This window comes from Oryctolagus cuniculus, chromosome 3 (genome assembly GCF_964237555.1).
Source record: "Oryctolagus cuniculus chromosome 3, mOryCun1.1, whole genome shotgun sequence".
Taxonomy (NCBI): Eukaryota; Metazoa; Chordata; class Mammalia; order Lagomorpha; family Leporidae; genus Oryctolagus; species Oryctolagus cuniculus.
The window spans coordinates 185185589-185204604 of NC_091434.1; the positions used below are offsets into that span (position 1 = coordinate 185185589).

Consider the following 19016-nt stretch of genomic DNA (forward strand, 5'->3'; position numbering starts at 1 on the left):
TTTGGCGGAGCAGCTCTGATGCCCACGCCAGAGCGCCCGGACTCAAAGCCTGCTCCAGTTCCTGACTGGCTTCCTGCTAGCACAGACCGGGGAGGTGGTGGTGATGGCTCTAGTACCTGGGAGACCTCAGTTGTGTTCTGGCTCCCGATTTTGCCCCTGGCCAGGCTGGCTGTTGCAGCATTTGCGGGAGTGATCCACCCGTTGGGAGCTGTTAGTCTGTCTCACTGTCTCAAATTAAAAAAAAATCCAAACCAAAAAGCAGTTCTGGCCCTAAAATTCATTCTCTGGTTTTGTCCATGCTACGGGTCGTCTCCTCTCCAGAGAGGTCAGAGGAGGGGCTGCAGGCTCTGGCTGGCCTCCCCTTGCTCTGACTCCGGCGCTCCTTAAGCCACAGCGCCGGCCCATGGCACAATGCCAGTTTCCACCGTGCATTTATCCACCGACTCTGCGTTTGCTTCTGAGTCAAATCGCGAAATATTTGGCTTTCATCGAAGCTGAGAGCCCTTCAGGTGTGTGTAAATGGTTTATAATGAACAAGGGTAACACAGCGGTTCAGAGCCTGCGTTCTGGAATTGGCATTGTAAGTGCTGGCTTTTCTGCCACTCGCTCTGATCCGGAGCAAGCCGGCTCGTCTGTGTCCACCTCCTCCCCGTCGGATGGCCAGGGTGGCGGCCCTCCCGCCTGGGCCACAGCGGGTGAAGGGAGTTGTGCACACAGACCCCCAGAACAGTCTGGTTTGCAGCCACGGTCAGCACCCGTGGTCAGTCAGCACCCGTGGTCAGTCAGCACCCCGTGGTCAGTCAGCATCCCGTGGTTAGTCAGCACCCCGTGGTCAGTCAGACAGCACCCTGTGGTCAGTCAGCACCCTGTGGTCAGTCAGCACCCTGTGGTTAGTCAGCACTCCATGGTTAGTTAGCACTCCATGGTTAGTTAGCACCCGTGGTTAGTCAGCATCCCAGGTCAGTCAGTTCTCCATGGTCAGTCAGCACCCTGTGGTCAGTGAGTACTCCATGGTCAGTCAGCACCCCGTGGTCAGTCAGCACCCTGTGGTTAGTCAGTATCAGGCAGAGAGAGAGAGAGAGAGGTCTTCCATCCGCTGGTTCACTCCCCAGTCAGTACTCTGTGGTTAGTCAGTACTCCGTGGTTAGTCAGCACCCTGTGGTCAGTCAGCACCCTGTGGTCAGTCAGCACCCCGTGGTCAGTTAGCACCCCATGGTTAGTCAGCACTCCGTGGTTAGTCAGCACTCGTAGTAAGTCAGCACTCGTAGTCAGTCAGCACTCCGTGGTCAGTCAGTCAGCACCCTGTGGTTAGCACTCCGTGGTTAGTTAGCACTCCATGGTTAGTCAGTCAACACCCGTGGCTCATCAGCACACCGTGGTTAGCTGCCCTTACTTTATTTCTTCCTGGCCATGTGAGTGACTTAGTCTTCCTGAGATTATGCTAAATTCCCCCAAAAGTAGGAATCTTTAGCTCTACCTGACCGAGTTCTTGTTAGAATCAAATGAGGTAAATATTCTCAAGAGCTCCACAGGTACCTGAGAGATCACTGTGTGTGTTTTTTTTTTTTAAGATTTATTTTTATTTATTTGAAAGAGTTATACAGAGAGAGAGGGAGAAGCAGAGGCAGAGAGAGAGAGAGAGAGAGGTCTTCCATCCGCTGGTCCACTCCCCAGTTGGCCACAACAGTCAGAACTGTGCTCATCCAAAGCCAGGAGCCAGGGGCCTCTTCCGGGTCTCCCACGTGGGTGCAGGGGCCCAAGGACTTGGGCCATCTTCTACTGCCTTCCCTGGCCATAGCAGAGAGCTGGATCAGAAGTGGAGCAGCCGGGACTCAAATCAGCACCCATATGGGATGCTGGCACTGCAGGCGGTGGCTTTACCCTCTGTGCCGCAGTGCTGGTCCCAGGGATCACTGTTGAGATCATCCACGTCTCCAATCGGCTGGGTCTATAGTGTGTCAGCAACATGGCCGCTCTGGCTCGGAGATCCAGGAGGGATCGGCCAGCCTCACAGACAGAGGGAAGTGCAGAGGACGAGCCTGGTGCAGCTGGGAAGTGAAGGCAGGTGGTGCGGGCGGAGGGCTCCGGTGTTCGCCCGCTGGTTCCTGGCGCTCCCCTGCCTCCTGCCCAGCAGCCTGCTTCGCGCTTGCCCAGGCGGCAGCCACTCAGGTCGTCGCAAAGAGAGAATCGGGGAGGGCAGCTCCGCTCCTGTGACTCCGCGGGCACCTGGTGGAGGGCCCAGGGGGTTACGGAGGAGGGGCCTCTTAGAGAGCTCACGGAAGTGCATATCCTCAAATCTGTGGGCCTGGACTCCAAAGCCTTCTTTTGTACCAAAATAAATACCTTTAAAATTGTAATTTTTATCATTTTAGAGGTTTCATGTATTTGAGAGGCAGAGTGTGGCTGAGAGGGGGAATGTGAGAGGCAGCTCCCGTGCAGCAGTTCCCTCCCCAGACGCCCACAGTGCCAGACTAGTCCGACAGGGGCCGAGTCTGGGTCTCCCCGCGGGAATCTGGGTCTCCCCGCGGGAATCTGGGGCCGAGTCTGGGTCTCCCCGCGGGAATCTGGGGCCGAGTCTGGGTCTCCCCGCGGGAATCTGGGGCTGAATCTGCGTCTCCCACCACTGCTGCCTCCCAGAGCGCTCGTTAGCAGGACGCTGGGGTCCTCCCGTGTGGGATGCAGGCATCCTGACCGACTGCAAGGCCAAACGGCTGCTCCCAGGCTCGCCTTTCAGCTCTGTTCCCCTGTGGCCTTGGAAGTACCCTCGCGTGGAGGCGGTGCCTGTCTGAAGGCGGTGCCTGTCTGAAGGCGGTGCCTGTCTGAAGGCTGGCTCCGAACTGGCTGCCAAGAGGTTCAGAGGAGGAAGTCGGTTAGCAGGGAAGGCTCAGGAGCTGTTGGGTGCAGGTGGCAAACCCCAAAGGCATCCAGTGGGCAGCTTGGGGTGTGCTAAAGCTAAAGAGACATCAGGGTAGGAGCAAGGACTAGGATCACTTGCACAGGAAGAGCGTGGGGATTCTGTGGGAGCACGGGACACTAGGGCTGGGTCACTAACCTGCGTGCCTGCACTGTGCGTCGGCTTTGCCTGCAGCAGGTCCATGGGTCCCCCCTTGGCGAGCTTCGGTGGCTGTGGTGTGGAGGCCAGAAACTCTTACCTGTGGCACTCATAAACATTGGCTGTGGGAATGGCTCCTTGGACAAGGGTCTGGAGAAGCTGTTTTGTAATGGGAGGGTGGTGGTGTTCCAAAGCAGGGGTGGGGAAGCCCCGGGCTTCGGGCCCCATAAGGCCTGTGGCATCGTGTGGTCTGGCCCCGCCAAAGCTGCCAGGTGGGACTCAGAGTTCAGTCTACGGCAGGCTCATGTTGGAGCTGCCTCCATGTGGCCTGTGAATGACGTAGTAACCAGCCGATGGCTGCCGGCAGGAAAAACTTCCCCACCTCGTCCAGATGGGTTGGGCATATTCTCGGGCCAGCACGTGCAAGCCGTCATCAAGGGCACTGAGGCACGTGTGAGATTTTCCCAGAACATTTCAGAGACCTGTTTATTCAGTGTAGGAGAGAAATCATGTGGGAATCTTCTTGGTTTTCTTCCAGGCACTTGACCATGGCATTGGTGATTCCGACACTTTTCTCATGAACAGGTGTGCTCGCTCGCACAGGGGTCGGTGCTTCTCTGAGCCTTATGCAGGCACAGGGCAGGCCTGAAGTTTGAGACCGTGGTTCCCAGAGCGACTCCCGCGGGGGCGTGTGCCGTCCCCCCTCCGCAGTGGCATACCCGAGGCCGTCTCACCTGTCTTGTCGCATTTCCCATCCAGATTTGGAACGTGGCTTCAAACAAACTCACGTTCTTGAACTCCTATAAAATGAAGATGTCGGTCATCCTGGGAATTGTCCAGATGGTCTTTGGGGTCATTCTCAGCCTCTTCAATTACATGTAAGTTTCCCACGTCAGCCCCTGCGTGTAGCTCTGAACCCGGCACGGCTGCACAGACGCGCGGCACAGCTCGGTGTTCCCAGTGCGCGCCCCCTTCCGGTCAGCCCCTGCTTGTAGGTCTGAACACGGCACGGCACGAGCTGCACAGACGCGCGGCACAGCTCGGCGTTCCCCCTTCCAGTGGGGGTGCTTCCATGCATGTCTTGGCTTGAGCCGGGAGCGGTGGCGCCTGTTCCCCCCCAGCAGGATCTGGGACGTGAGTGCACCTCTCCTTCTGGAGATATTTGAGGGCTCAGAGAGACACTGGGAAGCTGGTAACACTGTGTCTGCCCCCCAACCTGAAATCCCCAGGGTGGTCCTTTACCCCTGTATCCAGGCTTAGCTCCCACCAAATGCAATGTTGCCCACGCACCCTCAGATCCTGCGTGCCATTTGGTGCCATTGCCTCCTGCTGTCCCGGCCTCTCTCCCTTACTGGTCCGGCTGCTGATGTTGGCTGGTCTAATCCTCCCTACTGTGCTCCGTCACCGAGAGTGTGGTGCTGGGGAGGGGGCTTCTCGTGTGTCTGCTCACGCTGCCTCTGTGCTTGGCAGCTGGCTTGGAAGTGCTGAAGTCCCCCCTGCCAGGAGGTTAGGGCCGAGCGGGGCAGCTTAGTGCCTCAGAAGTGGTGCCAGGCGTGGTCCAGCCATCGGTAGCTGTGTGACGAGCCAGTCCAAAAGCAGGAGGGTGGTGGACAGCACCTAGAGTCTGAAAGCTTCCGCCCAGAAGTGGCACGTGCCACTTTGTTCCCGTTTTGCTGGCCAGAGCCTGTCACGTGGTGCCCTCCAACTCGAGAGGCCATAAAAGAACCACTGTTCTTTTCAAGCTTTATTTATGTCTTTATGTGACAAGCAGAGAGACAGAGGGAGAGAGGAGGGAAGAGAGAGAAAGAGAGAGGGTCCGTTGGTTGGCTCACTCCTCATATGGCCACAACAGCCAGGAGCCAGGAACTCTATCTGGGCCTCCCACGTACTTGCACTGTCTTCTGCCTTTCCCGGCGCATTGGCAGGAAGCTGGCGTGGAAGCGCGGTAGGCGGGACTTGAACCGGAGCTCTGATGCGGACGCTAAATCAGACGCAAGTGAACCGGCTGCACCACAGCTCCCGCCCACAAAGGCTGTTTGTAGCTTCGGCTGCTCAGGAACAAACAATGGGCTCGATTTCATCGTGGGCCGTGCTGTGCTGAGCCCTGTCCTAGAGCATTCCTAGCAGGAAAGCTTCCGAAGGCCCTCACCCCAGCCCTGTGTCTCTGCCTGCATTCCTGGCTGTGGGTGTGCACCTGAGGCTGGGCCGGCTGTGGGAGTCCCTGAACGCTTTGTAGAAAAGCACTTGCTGGTGTTTCCATCCTCCTGGGATTCTGTTTGACAGCAGTGTTGTTGCTGTTTCTTTAAAAAGCTCATTTTGTGGGGCTGGCACTGTCGTGCAGTGGGTAAAGCCGCTGCCTGTAGTGCCGGCATCCCATATGGACGCCGGTTCTAGGCCTGGCTGCTCCACTTCTGATCCAGCTCCCTGCTATGGTCTGGGATAGCAGTAGAAGATGACCCAAGTCCTTGGGCCCCTGCACCAGCATGGGAGACTGGGAAGAAGCTCCTGGCTCCTGGCTTCAGATCGGCACAGCTCTGGCTGTTGCAGTCAACTGGGGAGTGAACCAGTGGATGCAAGACCTGTCTCTCTCTGCCTCTGCCTCTCTGTAACTCTGCCTTCAAATAAAAAATTAAATCTTAAAAAAAAAGCTCATTTTGTGCTTTGGGGAGGATACGGAGTACTAACGCCCCTCCACGTGTTGTCCTGTGCGTTTCCGCCCCAGATACTTCAGAAACACGGTCAACATTGTTCTGCAGTTCATCCCTGAGATGATTTTTCTCCTGTGCCTGTTCGGGTACCTGGTTTTCATGGTCGTTTTCAAGTGGTGCCAGTTTGATGTGCACACGTCCCAGCACGCGCCCAGCATCCTCATCCACTTCATCAACATGTTCCTGTTTGAGTACAGCCGCCCTTCCAACGTGCCTCTCTACAGACATCAGGTACCGCGGCCGGGCAGGTCGCGCGCTCCCAACCCTCGCATCCTCCGCAGGTGGCAGAGAGGAGCCGCGGGAGGGTCCTCGCGGGGGATGGAATGAAAACCTAGGTTTGTTTTACTGCTAAAACATTGAAATCCACGCATGCGAGGCGTCTTCCAAGTTCACAGATAATGCATAGTATGAAAAGGAATGCATGGATTTTTCTTGTTTTACATGAAGTACACTTATTTTTTAAATTGCATTTTCTGTGACTTTCTCAGGTGTGTGGTATCTGCAGGACTGGGGCATTTCAGCAGCTGTGGAAGTGTGAAGTTCTGTGCACCCAACAGGCTCTTACTGAATGCACAGTCCCAAGGGCTATCGTGCGTCTCCAGCCATTCCTGTTGATGCCACATTTGAGAGGGGTTTGGCTGAGATGTTGAAACTGGGTGTGAAGCAGGAATAAAGTCAATCCCTCAGATTGGTTTGAGACCATCAGATACTCCAAACAGCACCTTGAAATGTAATCTTTTACTCAAAAATAAACTGTAATGTTTACAGTAAAGATTAAAATAGAATCAAGAAGGGAGGTCCTCTGCTCACACGGGCAGTAGGTTTCTGGGCGGCCACATGGCAGTCCTGTGCATTTCCAAGGCCAGCTGTAGGTGTGATGGTTTCTACTCTCTGCTCTTCTTCTGTACACTGTGCCAATAGTTGGACAGTTCAGTCTCTTGTTAGCTTAATATTTTATTTGTAACAAGTAGAAATATGCCATTGGGGCTGGGTATAAAAACAACAGGGAGTCATTCTTTGATAACAGGGAGTAGCTCCTCCCCCGGCTCCTGCCGATGCTTAGCCGGGTGATACTTTTAAGGGAGGTTTTCACTACAGCCAGGTGGCTGGTTTTGCAGTGCCGGTGGCTGCTCCTGATGGGTGTCCTAAAGGAAGTGCTGCTTCCAGGACCACACACACCGTGACTTCATTTTTGGTTGTGCTGTTTGCCTAGAGAAACATAGATAAAAGGGAAAAAGCCTTGTGACAAGGTTTGTGCAGGGAATCACTTTGGGCAGTAATCCAAGAAGAAATATACTTCTGAAAGCTCTTTTGTGGTATCTCATCTGACTGTTGTGGCACGTTTTGTTTACATAAACCTACATTGCTTTTAAGAAACGGTGTATTTCTCCGGGCCAGTGTTGCTGTAACACGGCAGGTTAAGCTGCTGCCTGAGATGCCGGCATCCCACACTGGAATGCTGTTCGAGTCCTGGTTCCCTGCTTCTCACCCAGCTCCCGCTAACGTGCCTGAGAAGGCAGTGGAAGATGGCCCAGCTGCTTGGGCTGCTGCCCCCAAGCGGGAGCGTGGAGTTCTGGGCTCCTGGCTTCAGCCTGGCCCAACCCTCGCCATTGCAGCCATGTGGAGAGTGACCCAGCGATGGAAGATCTCTGTCTCTCCTCCTCTGTCACTCTGCCTTTCAAAAAAAATAAACATTTACAAAATATAATTATTTCTTTACTTGCATCTCCTTGAAAGGCAGAGTAACAAAAAGAGGTCTTCTATCCGTTGGTTCAGTCCCCGAATGCTCACAACAGCTAGGGCTGGGCCAGGCTGGAGCCAGGAGTCAGGAGGTCTGTCTGGTTACCCCCCATGCAAGCAGGGGCCTAATGACTTGGGCCACCGTCGGTTGTCTCCCCGGTGCATTAACAGGAAGCTGGATGGGAAGCGTGGCCAGCGGGACCGGAGCAGGCCCTCCAGCACGGAGTGCAGCTGTGCCAAGCGGTGGTTAACCCGCTGCACCGCAGTACCCCTCCCTTGTGGCCCCTCCTCCTGTACGTAAGTGGTAGCCGGGAGCCGTCCGTGTGCTGGCCTGACATGGGCGTGTTCTCAAGACTCCTTAGTCAGAGCGAGGCTCCAGCTGCAAGCTTGATGGCATTTCCCAAACAAGCCTCCTGGAGACAGACGGCTCGGGGTCTCCAGTGCCTCCTGCAGACAGACGGCTCGGGGTGCCTCCTGGAGAGACGGCTCGGGGTGCCTCCTGGAGAGACGGCTCGGGGTGCCTCCTGGAGACAGATGGCTCGGGGTCTCCAGTGCCTCCTGGAGACAGACGGCTCAGGGTGCCTCCTGGAGACAGACGGCTCGGGGTCTCCAGTGCCTCCTAGAGACAGACGGCTCGGGGTCTCCAGTGCCTCCTGCAGACAGACGGCTCGGGGTGCCTCCTGGAGACAGACGGCTCGGGGTCTCCAGTGCCTCCTAGAGACAGACGGCTCAGGGTGCCTCCTGGAGACAGATGGCTCGGGGTCTCCAGTGCCTCCTGGAGACAGACGGCTCGGGGTGCCTCCTGGAGACAGACGGCTCGGGGTCTCCAGTGCCTCCTAGAGACAGACGGCTCGGGGTCTCCAGTGCCTCCTGCAGACAGACGGCTCGGGGTGCCTCCTGGAGACAGACGGCTCGGGGTCTCCAGTGCCTCCTAGAGACAGACGGCTCGGGGTCTCCAGTGCCTCCTAGAGACAGACGGCTCGGGGTCTCCAGTGCCTCCTGGAGACAGACGGCTCAGGGTGCCTCCTGCAGACAGACGGCTCGGGGTCTCCAGTGCCTCCTGGAGACAGACGGCTTGGGGTCTCCAGTGCCTCCTAGAGACAGACGGCTCGGGGTCTCCAGTGCCTCCTGGAGACAGACGGCTCAGGGTGCCTCCTGGAGACAGACGGCTCGGGGTCTCCAGTGCCTCCTAGAGACAGACGGCTCGGGGTCTCCAGTGCCTCCTGGAGACAGACGGCTCGGGGTGCCTCCTGCAGACAGACGGCTCGGGGTGCCTCCTGGAGACAGACGGCTCGGGGTCTCCAGTGCCTCCTGGAGACAGACGGCTCAGGGTGCCTCCTGGAGACAGACGGCTCGGGGTCTCCAGTGCCTCCTAGAGACAGACGGCTCGGGGTCTCCAGTGCCTCCTGCAGACAGACGGCTCGGGGTGCCTCCTGGAGACAGACGGCTCGGGGTCTCCAGTGCCTCCTAGAGACAGACGGCTCGGGGTCTCCAGTGCCTCCTGGAGACAGACGGCTCGGGGTCTCCAGTGCCTCCTGCAGACAGACGGCTCGGGGTGCCTCCTGGAGACAGACGGCTCGGGGTCTCCAGTGCCTCCTAGAGACAGACGGCTCGGGGTCTCCAGTGCCTCCTAGAGACAGACGGCTCGGGGTCTCCAGTGCCTCCTGGAGACAGACGGCTCAGGGTGCCTCCTGCAGACAGACGGCTCGGGGTCTCCAGTGCCTCCTGGAGACAGACGGCTTGGGGTCTCCAGTGCCTCCTAGAGACAGACGGCTCGGGGTCTCCAGTGCCTCCTGGAGACAGACGGCTCAGGGTGCCTCCTGGAGACAGACGGCTCGGGGTCTCCAGTGCCTCCTAGAGACAGACGGCTCGGGGTCTCCAGTGCCTCCTGGAGACAGACGGCTCGGGGTGCCTCCTGCAGACAGACGGCTCGGGGTGCCTCCTGGAGACAGACGGCTCGGGGTCTCCAGTGCCTCCTGGAGACAGACGGCTCAGGGTGCCTCCTGGAGACAGACGGCTCGGGGTCTCCAGTGCCTCCTAGAGACAGACGGCTCGGGGTCTCCAGTGCCTCCTGCAGACAGACGGCTCGGGGTGCCTCCTGGAGACAGACGGCTCGGGGTCTCCAGTGCCTCCTAGAGACAGACGGCTCGGGGTCTCCAGTGCCTCCTGGAGACAGACGGCTCGGGGTCTCCAGTGCCTCCTGCAGACAGACGGCTCGGGGTCTCCAGTGCCTCCTGGAGACAGACGGCTTGGGGTCTCCAGTGCCTCCTAGAGACAGACGGCTCGGGGTCTCCAGTGCCTCCTGGAGACAGACGGCTCAGGGTGCCTCCTGGAGACAGACGGCTCGGGGTCTCCAGTGCCTCCTAGAGACAGACGGCTCGGGGTCTCCAGTGCCTCCTGGAGACAGACGGCTCGGGGTCTCCAGTGCCTCCTGGAGACAGACGGCTCGGGGTGCCTCCTGGAGACAGACGGCTCGGGGTCTCCAGTGCCTCCTGGAGACAGACGGCTCAGGGTGCCTCCTGGAGACAGACGGCTCGGGGTCTCCAGTGCCTCCTAGAGACAGACGGCTCGGGGTCTCCAGTGCCTCCTGGAGACAGACGGCTCGGGGTCTCCAGTGCCTCCTGGAGACAGACGTCTCGGGGTGCCTCCTGCAGACAGACGGCTCGGGGTGCCTCCTGGAGACAGACGGCTCGGGGTCTCCAGTGCCTCCTGGAGACAGACGGCTCGGGGTCTCCAGTGCTTGCTGGAGACAGACGGCTCGGGGTGCCTCCTGGAGACAGACGGCTCGGGGTCTCCAGTGCCTCCTGGAGACAGACGGCTCGGGGTGCCTCCTGGAGACAGACGGCTCGGGGTGCCTCCTGCAGACAGACGGCTCGGGGTCTCCAGTGCCTCCTAGAGACAGACGGCTCGGGGTGCCTCCTGGAGACAGATGGCTCGGGGTCTCCAGTGCCTCCTAGAGACAGACGGCTCGGGGTCTCCAGTGCCTCCTGCAGACAGACGGCTCGGGGTGCCTCCTGGAGACAGATGGCTCGGGGTCTCCAGTGCCTCCTAGAGACAGATGGCTCGGGGTCTCCAGTGCCTCCTGCAGACAGACGGCTCGGGGTCTCCAGTGTCTCCCTGTGCTGCCTTCACAGATGAGAGCCCTCACTTCGTCTGGAAGATGCACCGAGCGTGACGCAGCACGTGACTTCTCCAGCTTTGCTCAAACACGTGATCTGGAGCTGGCAGGTTTCCCCACGCCCTCGTGGGAAGATTAATTATCTTGCAAAGTTGAGAGTTTCCATGACCTCATGCTGGGGTCGTGCAGCTGGAGGAGACAAGGCAAGTTAAGCGTCTCTTCCCAGCGTCGCCTGGCTGTCTGAATGTCAAGGAAAGAGCAGCGTGTCCTGTGTGTGTGCACAGGGTACTTCAAAAAGTTGGTGGAAAAATGGAGTTGAGAGATCAGTTTATTTCAGTGCAAAAATCTTGGAAAGCTATGCATAGCTTCATCGTCCGTGATTTCCACAAACCTTGCCGACTCTGTGTGTGTGTGCGTGTACACACACACTGCTGTTTCCATTGTACATCATCTGGGAAAGGCATCTAGAACCCCACACAGCATCGTGGAAGCCTCCTGTGCAGGGAATGGGAGCGTGGCTCTGTGCTTTCTGCCCCGCCCTGGGCTGAGCATTTTAAAGTGGAACAAGCGTAGAAGATGGTGCCGATAAAGTGTTGCCACTGTGACCAGGCTGAATCTCTAGACACTGCGGTAGTAAACCGTCTCTAGGCATTTCCTGGGAACATGGGCAGAACAGCTGAAGAAACAGGTGCCTTCTCCCTGCAGCGCCCCGGTCAGCTCCCTTCTGTAGCTCCAGCGAGCCCTCTGAGGCTCTCAGGGTCTGAGGACAGAGGCAGCCGAGTGACTGCTCAGGTCTGGTCGCTGAGCCGTGTGCTAACAAAGACGTGGGGCTCACGCATGCGAGAGGAAGCCTCGTGCTGCCAGGCGCCGTGACAGACCACGGAGAGCATTCAAGGTGGACCTCCCAGGCACCTCACCCACACAGAGTGCATGAAAGGCGGGTGGCGAATACAAGGAGCAGAAAACCAGAGAGCTCAGAGAATGACCTAGAGCTGGGAATGAGCAGTGACTGGCTTTTGCTGACCAGGGAGTAAGCAGTGGCGTCCTGGGACCTGCTGGTTTGCATCCACAACCGTGGGAGGCCCACTCCTGTAGGATAGGGTTAAAGGGACAAGGGAATAGTAGTCAAGGCACTGGGGCCAGCGCTGGGGTGTTGGGGGTAAAGCTGCCACCTGCAATGCTGGCTTCCCCTACAGGCGCTGGTTTGAGTCCCAGCTGCTCCACCTCAGATACAGCTCTCAGCTAATGCACCTGGGGATGCAGTGGAAAATGGTCCAAGTCCCTGGGCTCCTGCACCCACAAGAGAGACCTGGAAGAAGCTCCTGATTCCTGGCTTCGGATCGGCACAGCTCTGGCTGTTGCGGCCACTTGGGGAGTGAACCAGCAGATGGAAGACCTCTCTCTGTCTCTTGCCTCTGCCTCTGCCTCTCTGTAACTCTGCTTTTCAAATACATAAATAAATCTTTAAAAAATAGAGTATCGTGTGTCTCACGAGTCCTTCTTGTTCCACAGGCCGGTTGTGGGTGAGGGGCTCCGCGGAGTGAGGGCGTCTCGCAGTGCTGGGGAGGACCCACGGGTATTTACCATTTTGGTCTTCAAGTGTGCCGTGTGTCTCCGTGAAGGTGATAGGATCTCACTGTTTTGGTCTTGCAGCAAGAAGTCCAGAGCTTCTTTGTGGTTATGGCTTTGATTTCCGTGCCATGGATGCTTCTGATTAAGCCGTTTGTCCTCAGAGCCAAGCACCGCAAGTCCCAGGTAAGGGGCACGCCTTTCACGTCTCGCGGACGGGCAGGGAAGCGCAGGTCAGGGTGTGGCGAGGTCCCTGGGTGCCAGGGCCTGAAGGGCCATGGTGGAGATGTCAGGGAGCTGCCCTGCCCCGAGGCTGCGTCCTTCTGGTGAGTTGGACCGGGGCCCCTTATGTCCAGGACAACCTGCTGGTTTCTGTGCACGCAGTGCGTCCGACGTCTCTCGAACTTTGTGCTGCCTGCTGGCAGCGAGCAGTCTACGAGGCTCTCAATGTGCTGGCTTCACTGCTGCACGCTGGAGTGTTTTACTATCCTCGTGGTTTTAAAGTACAGTAAAAGCTGCTTTTCCTTCCCGTTCTAATGCTGTGAGACTTTACACGTCACGTTGCACATTGTCACAGAACCAGATGCAAAGGAGGCAATTCTTGTTGGTTTCTGATTTGGTTCCAGATGCCAAGTACCAGTAGCGCCCACTCCCTCCTTCGGTCCGAATTTGCTGAGTGGTCAGGTCGGGCGTGGGAGCATTGACGCCCTGCAGGGGGCGCCAGGGTCTGGAAACGGCACACAAGGGGCGTCTGCGGTCCCAGGTCCGGGTCAGGTGCTGTCAGTGGCTCTGGATGCCGTCAGAGCGCTCGTTCCTGTTCTGAAGTCTTTGCTGGTTATTGACCTGGAGCGTCATTTAGGTGGGATTGGATGAAGAGGAAGGGACTGCCAAGGATCCTTAGCTGCTGTTGGATTACTCACGGGAGATGGAGATGATGAAAGGCTTTGGGCCAGCTCCTAAGAGCCTGCAGGCCGAGTTCAAGTTCAGAGTCGGCGCTGGCCCTGCGAGTTCCCGGGAGGGTGTGTGCATCAAACTAGGGGGCTAGAACTTTTTACATTTGGGCGTTTGCCAGTTTGGTTTATAATTTGAAATTTCTAGTAGTTGCATACGACTTCCATTTTTACCCTTCTCAGAGCCCTGCAAATATTGGGTGCAAACTCATTAAAGAAAGAAAGGTAAAGACATTTGAATACCGAATTTATGACACTTGTGTCTTGAAGTGATTCTAGGAGAAGCCTTGAATGTGGTGTGTAACACTTCACAGTGACTTGAAACCAAAACAGGTTGAACACCCAAACCTGAAATCCAAACAGCTCCAAAATCCAAGACTTTCTTAACACCCACACAGTGCCACAAGTAGAAAATTCTACCTCTGACCTCATGTGACAGATCACACTCCGCACACAGGCATGCGGAAAGCATTGTATGAAGTTACCTTTAGGGCTTGAGTATAGGTGGCGAGGAAGCACAAATAACCTTCGTGTTTAGACTTGGATGCCACCCCTGAGACATTTTCTTATGTGTTTCGCTGATTTGAAAAGCAGAGTGACAGAGAGAGGGAGAGGCCGAGAGAGAGAGAGATCTTCCCTCTGCTGTTTCACTCCCCAGATGGCCACAGACAGCCAGGGGCTGCGCCAGGCTGAAGCCAAGAGCCAAGGACTCCGTGCAGTCTCCCACAGGGGTGGCAGGGGCTGAAGCGCTTGACCATCTGCTGCTGCCTTCCCAGGCACGTTAGCAGCGAGCTGGATCTGAAATGGGAGCAGCCAGGACTGGAACTGGCACTCTGATAGGAGACGCCAGCATTGCAGATGGTGGCTTAACCCATTGTGCCACCACACTGGCCTCTCTAAGCTGCTTTTAACAAAGTGACTTAAACAACAAAAGAATATTTGTGTTGAAAAAGTCAGTGTTCACTCTGTTAGTTCTGCCCATGGAAATCTGGCCGTTTGGGTACAAGGCTGTGTTGTGAGGCCACAATTTGTGACAGTATGTGTTGCTTTCAGTGGTAAGAAGGTGCTTTGTGCATTCGTTGACACCCTGTAAAGACTGTGGTTAGGGGGCTGGCACTGTGACATCTCAGGTTAAGCCACTGCCTGCAGCGCCAGCATCCCATATGGGCACTGATTTGAGTCCCAGCTGCACCACTTCGATCCGGCTCCCTGCTAATGGCCTGGAAAAGCAGCCAAGGACGGCCTAAGTCCTTGAACCCCTGCCACCCATATGGGAGACCCGTATGACGCTCCGGGCTCCTGGCTTTGGCATGGCACAGCCCCAGCTGTTGTGGCCATTTGGGGAGCGAGCCAGCAGATGGAAGGTCCCTGTGTCTATAATCTGCCTTCAAATAAATAAATCTGAAAAAAAAAAATAGACTGTGTGTAATTTGGCACATGCTGGGGTCTTGCGGGGAGAGGCACACACGGTGGAATCAGACTGCTGGGGCGTGAATCCCAACTCCGCCGCTCACTGGCCTTAGCAGTTGCACGGTCTCGGTGAATCTGTGAACCTTTCTGCACTGCGGTTTGCTGCTCTGTCAGACGGGGTGAGGACTGTGTTGACATGAAATGGTCTGGAGACTCGGGAGGTAATGCAGAGTTTAGACCAGAGTCTGGCGCAGAACTCACATTTCAATAATTGGATCCTAATTTAAATCAAGAGCCTCTATTTTGCATGGAATTGTTGTCATGCTAAGGGTGGTGACGCTGTCTTCACGTCCTTGCTCGTTGACAGCTGCACTCGGCCGCCATCCACGGAGATGCCACAGAGGACGCTGAAGGTGGCGGCTCCGGGCACAGGACTTCTGCAGGTGCCCACGGCGCTCAGGATGACCACGAGGAGGAGGTATGTGGGACTAGGGTGCACGAGAGAGGCTCCCAGTTTGCACTGGTTCTGAAGACGGGTGTGGCTTCAGCAGTCATGGAGCGTGGACCCCACCCATTAGAAGGGCCGTGCCCATAGCGAGGGCAACTGGAGGCTCCTGCCGGCCGCAGCCCTGCAACTCCTGGGCAGGTCCCAGGGAAGGGGCGGTGTCTAAGAGGGTCAGAGCTGCTCGTGACCGCCAGTCTGGGAGAATTCTCCTATTTTAGCTCAAGTACTGCTGTACCTGTGGGCCTCGGCCCTTTCTGACCCTGTGGCCTCCTTGGCTCAGGCTGCAGCCCTGGGAGGTGGCTAGGTTTATCAGCACCTCCCCATCAGCGCTGCGTGAGCCTGGGGTGGAGGCAGCCGTGGATCAGCAAACCTGACCCTGCCGCGGCTTCTTCCGCCTTCTGGACTTGGTCAGTGTGAGCTCACGGGCTGTTTTGCCCTCTCCTCCCGCCCGGCCTCCGACTGTCCCAGGGCAGCCACTCCCCGGGAAGCAAGGAGCATTCTCTCTCTGTAGGCTGCCAGCAGTTTCTACGTGAGGCTGGGCTCACCCGCGATCCTGAATCCCAGGCTGGAGGTTTTAGCCACGGCTCTGTTCTAATTCTGGAAGGAGGCCTGGGTTCCCGTGAGGGCCAGAGATGCTCTCCGTGGCTCCATTTCTGGTGTGAATTACTAAACAAAGCTTGCAGTTGAAGTAATGGTGATCAGTTAGGATTCATGAGAAATACAGAGCTGTGGAATCTTCTCAGCAAGGCTCTAGGTATAGAGATAACCCACAGTCCTGCCGGGGTTCTGGAATGCTCTAGAATCTACTGCACACACTGTCCGAGCTGCCCAGGACACTGCCCCCCTTTATCCTCCGGGTGCCTCAGCCCGTGTCTGTGCAGTCTGCGCCTGCCCCTGCTTCCATGAAGTGGCCGCCCTGTCTGGGCAGCTTCAGTCTTTTTTCCTAAATCCCTTTTCCCTGGGCGCAGTCCCGGGTCTCCCATCTGGAGGCCAGGTAGGCTTGACCCTGCAAGCCTGTCGAGCCCTCTCCCACCCCGCTCCTGGCCAGAAGTGCGCCGCACTCAACATCAGAGGCACAGCCTTGCCCGCTGCCTCTCAAGATGCCCGAGAGCAGCCGCTCACTGCAGAGCGGCTGCCGAATGCCGGGTCCCTCAGGTCCTGCAGGCTCATAACGCGGCACCACTCGCAGAACTCAGGAGAGGCCCGTGCCTACAATGACAGGTGCTTTTGTTTGTTTTATTGCTGTTGTTCTTTTTTTTTTTTTGGACAGGCAGAGTGGACAGTGAGAGAGAGAGACAGAGAGAAAGGTCTTCCTTTGCCGTTGGTTCACCCTCCAATGGCCGCTGCGGCCGGCACGCTGCGGTTGGAGCACTGCGCTGATCTGATGGCAGGAGGCAGGTGCTTCTCCTGGTCTCCCATGAGGTGTAGGGCCCAAGGACTTGGGCCATCCTCCACTGCACTCCCGGGCCACAGCAAGAGCTGGCCTGGAAGAGGGGCAACTGGGACAGAATCCGATGCCCCGACCGGGACTAGAACCCGGTGTGCCGGCACCGCAAGGTAGAGGATTAGCCTAGTGAGCCGCGGCGCCGGCCTGCTGTTGTTCTGTGGCAAAGGGACCTTGATAAGAACTAGCCACAGGCAGCGGCTCATGAGGCAGCATGTGGCACCCTTCACCCTCCAGCATGGAGCAGGGCCAGCCCAGGAGGCTCACCACACCCCTGTGCCCAGAGCTCGATGGGCAGGCGAGAGCCGTGGAGGGCAGCCGCTGCCCCGTCTCCAGCGCCCTCCCTTCCCTAGGGAGCTGTCCCAGCTCTAGAATCACATGGGTGCTCTTCGTGGTGTGGCAGCCCCCATGTAAGCGGTCAGCTGCCTACCACGGTCACCCGTCCAGCATCAGCTCCCAGGTGTGGTCCAGGGCGCCTTACTGGGGAGCTGCCCGGTTAGGTTTGCCTCCCAGGAGCCGGGACAAAGCTGCACAGCCCTTGCGCACGCCTCCTTTCCTTGACCCTACCTTCCCAGGGCATCTCTGCCATCCCGGGCCTTGAGTTCCTCAGCCGCTTTCACGCTGGATGGAGAGGCACTGGCTTTGGTCTTCTCCCCACACCCGGGCGTGGGTGCTGCGGGCCCTGTTCCTCCCAGTGTCTCCTCCTGGCGTCTTCCCGTCTTGACCCTCCTCCAGCTTCCTCGAGCCCTTCTCTTCCTCCTGTCTCTGGGTGGAGAGCTTCTCTTTCTGTGACCTTGGCCTTGCAGGTGCTCTCTCACAGGGGAGGTCCCAGGCCAGGCTTCCCTTTTGAGCCCCGGTTCCACCTCAGTGACTGCCCACGTGGCCACTGCCACCCACGAGTCAGCCCTGGCCACCTCCTCCACTGCCCGCTGTTGGAAGCACCGTTCTTCTAGCTAAGAGCCTCAGAGCCCACCAGAGTCCTGGCCCCATCTGGCTAGGGGACTTCCCTGTCCCAACACTGGCACCGCACAACTCGGTTATCGCGTGTGGCGCCGTGACGGCCATGTTTGCCCCTTCTCCCTACAGGGCCATGAGTTACCTGAGGGCAAGGCCGGTGCCAACCCGTTATGCTGCCAGTCCACCTTCCGAAAGGGTTTGTCCCCACCCTACCCCAGCGTTCTCAGACTCTGCCTGTCGCTCCTCCTCACCTGCCCCAGCTTGGCTCCCCAGAAGCTTGGCCACCCGCGCGCTGTCTTCTGCTCCCGCCGCCTTCCCCCTTGCACTGTTCATTTCCGGGGGAATGGAAGTGCACCTGCACCGTGCGTCTCAGGTCTCTCTCAGGTGTGGCAACGCCAGCCGAGTGCACGGCTCACTCATCTGTGTGCCATTCGTATTGCCTTTCGCGTAGAAAATACTTGAGGAAGTAAGTTCTACAATTCTCTCTTTCAGTTCAGCTTTGGAGACATCTTCGTCCATCAAGCCATCCACACGATTGAGTACTGTCTGGGGTGCATTTCAAACACAGCCTCCTACCTCCGGCTCTGGGCCCTCAGCTTGGCTCATGCACGTGAGTGAGCAGCCCATGAGGTCACGGTCAGAGCTGCCCTGGGAAGCAGACGCAGTGTCCCCGTAGGTGCAGGTGGATCCTCCAGGTTGCCTGTGGTCTGTTTGCCAGAGAGTGGCTGTTTTAGTGGAGTTTAACCACGCATTTATGTGTCCCTGAGCAACGGAGTGGAGTTGTGCACGCATTGGAATTCGATGAGTAGAAACGTGTCTTTGCCAGCGTGGGCTGCCCTAACAGAACAGCACAGGTGTCCCACTCAATTTCTCACAGCTTGGAGGCTGGAAGTTAAGATGAGGGTGCTTGGGTTCTGGTTCTGGTGAGGGCCCGCTTCCTAGCTTGAAGACAGCCGCCTTCTCAGTACATCCTGCAGTTGTGGGGGGGAGGAAGGGGGGAGAGGAGGGAGAGGAGGAGGGAGAGGAGGAGGGAGAGGAGGAGAGGGCCCGCTTCCTAGCTTGAAGACAGCTGACTTCTCAGTACATCCTGCTGTGGGGGGGGAGGGGGAGAGGAGGAGGGAGGGGGAGGGGGAGAAAGGGAGAGGGGTCCCTGAACATATCCTGCTGCATGGAGAGGAGGGCGAGGGGAGGGGGGAGGAGAGAGGAGGGGGAGAGAGAAAGGGAGAGGGAGCCGTGTCTGGCATGATGAAGATTATTAGTCCCCTCATAACCTGGTCTAACCCCATCAGCTCCCAAAGACCCCTTCTCCAAACATGATCACTTTGGTTAGGGTTTCAACTATGAGGTGGTTTTTTTTCTTTTTTTTAAGATTTATTAATTTATTTGAAAGAGTTACACAGAGAGAAGGAGAGGCAGAGAGAGAGAGAAGTCTTCCATCCGCTGGTTCACTCCTCCAATGGCTGCAACAGCCAGAGCTGGTTCAGTCTGAAGCCAGGAGCCAGGAGCTTCTTCCGGGTCTCCCACGTGGGTGCAGGGGCCCAAGGACCTGGACCATCTTCTGCT

The 19016-nt window shown here is 57.4% G+C and overlaps 1 protein-coding gene across 4 annotated transcripts in view; it reads left to right on the forward strand.

Annotated features, from left to right (window-relative positions):
- Positions 1 to 19016, forward strand: part of ATP6V0A4 (ATPase H+ transporting V0 subunit a4) — a 71770-nt gene that overhangs the window by 48972 nt on the left and 3782 nt on the right. For all 4 annotated transcript variants that reach the window (XM_051835637.2, XM_051835638.2, XM_070071446.1 and 1 more), the window contains 5 exons: positions 3812 to 3930; positions 5775 to 5991; positions 12272 to 12373; positions 14915 to 15025; positions 17946 to 18063. In XM_051835637.2, coding sequence (XP_051691597.2) covers positions 3812 to 3930; positions 5775 to 5991; positions 12272 to 12373; positions 14915 to 15025; positions 17946 to 18063 — 667 coding nt within the window. The remainder of the gene's footprint in view (positions 1 to 3811; positions 3931 to 5774; positions 5992 to 12271; positions 12374 to 14914; positions 15026 to 17945; positions 18064 to 19016) is intronic.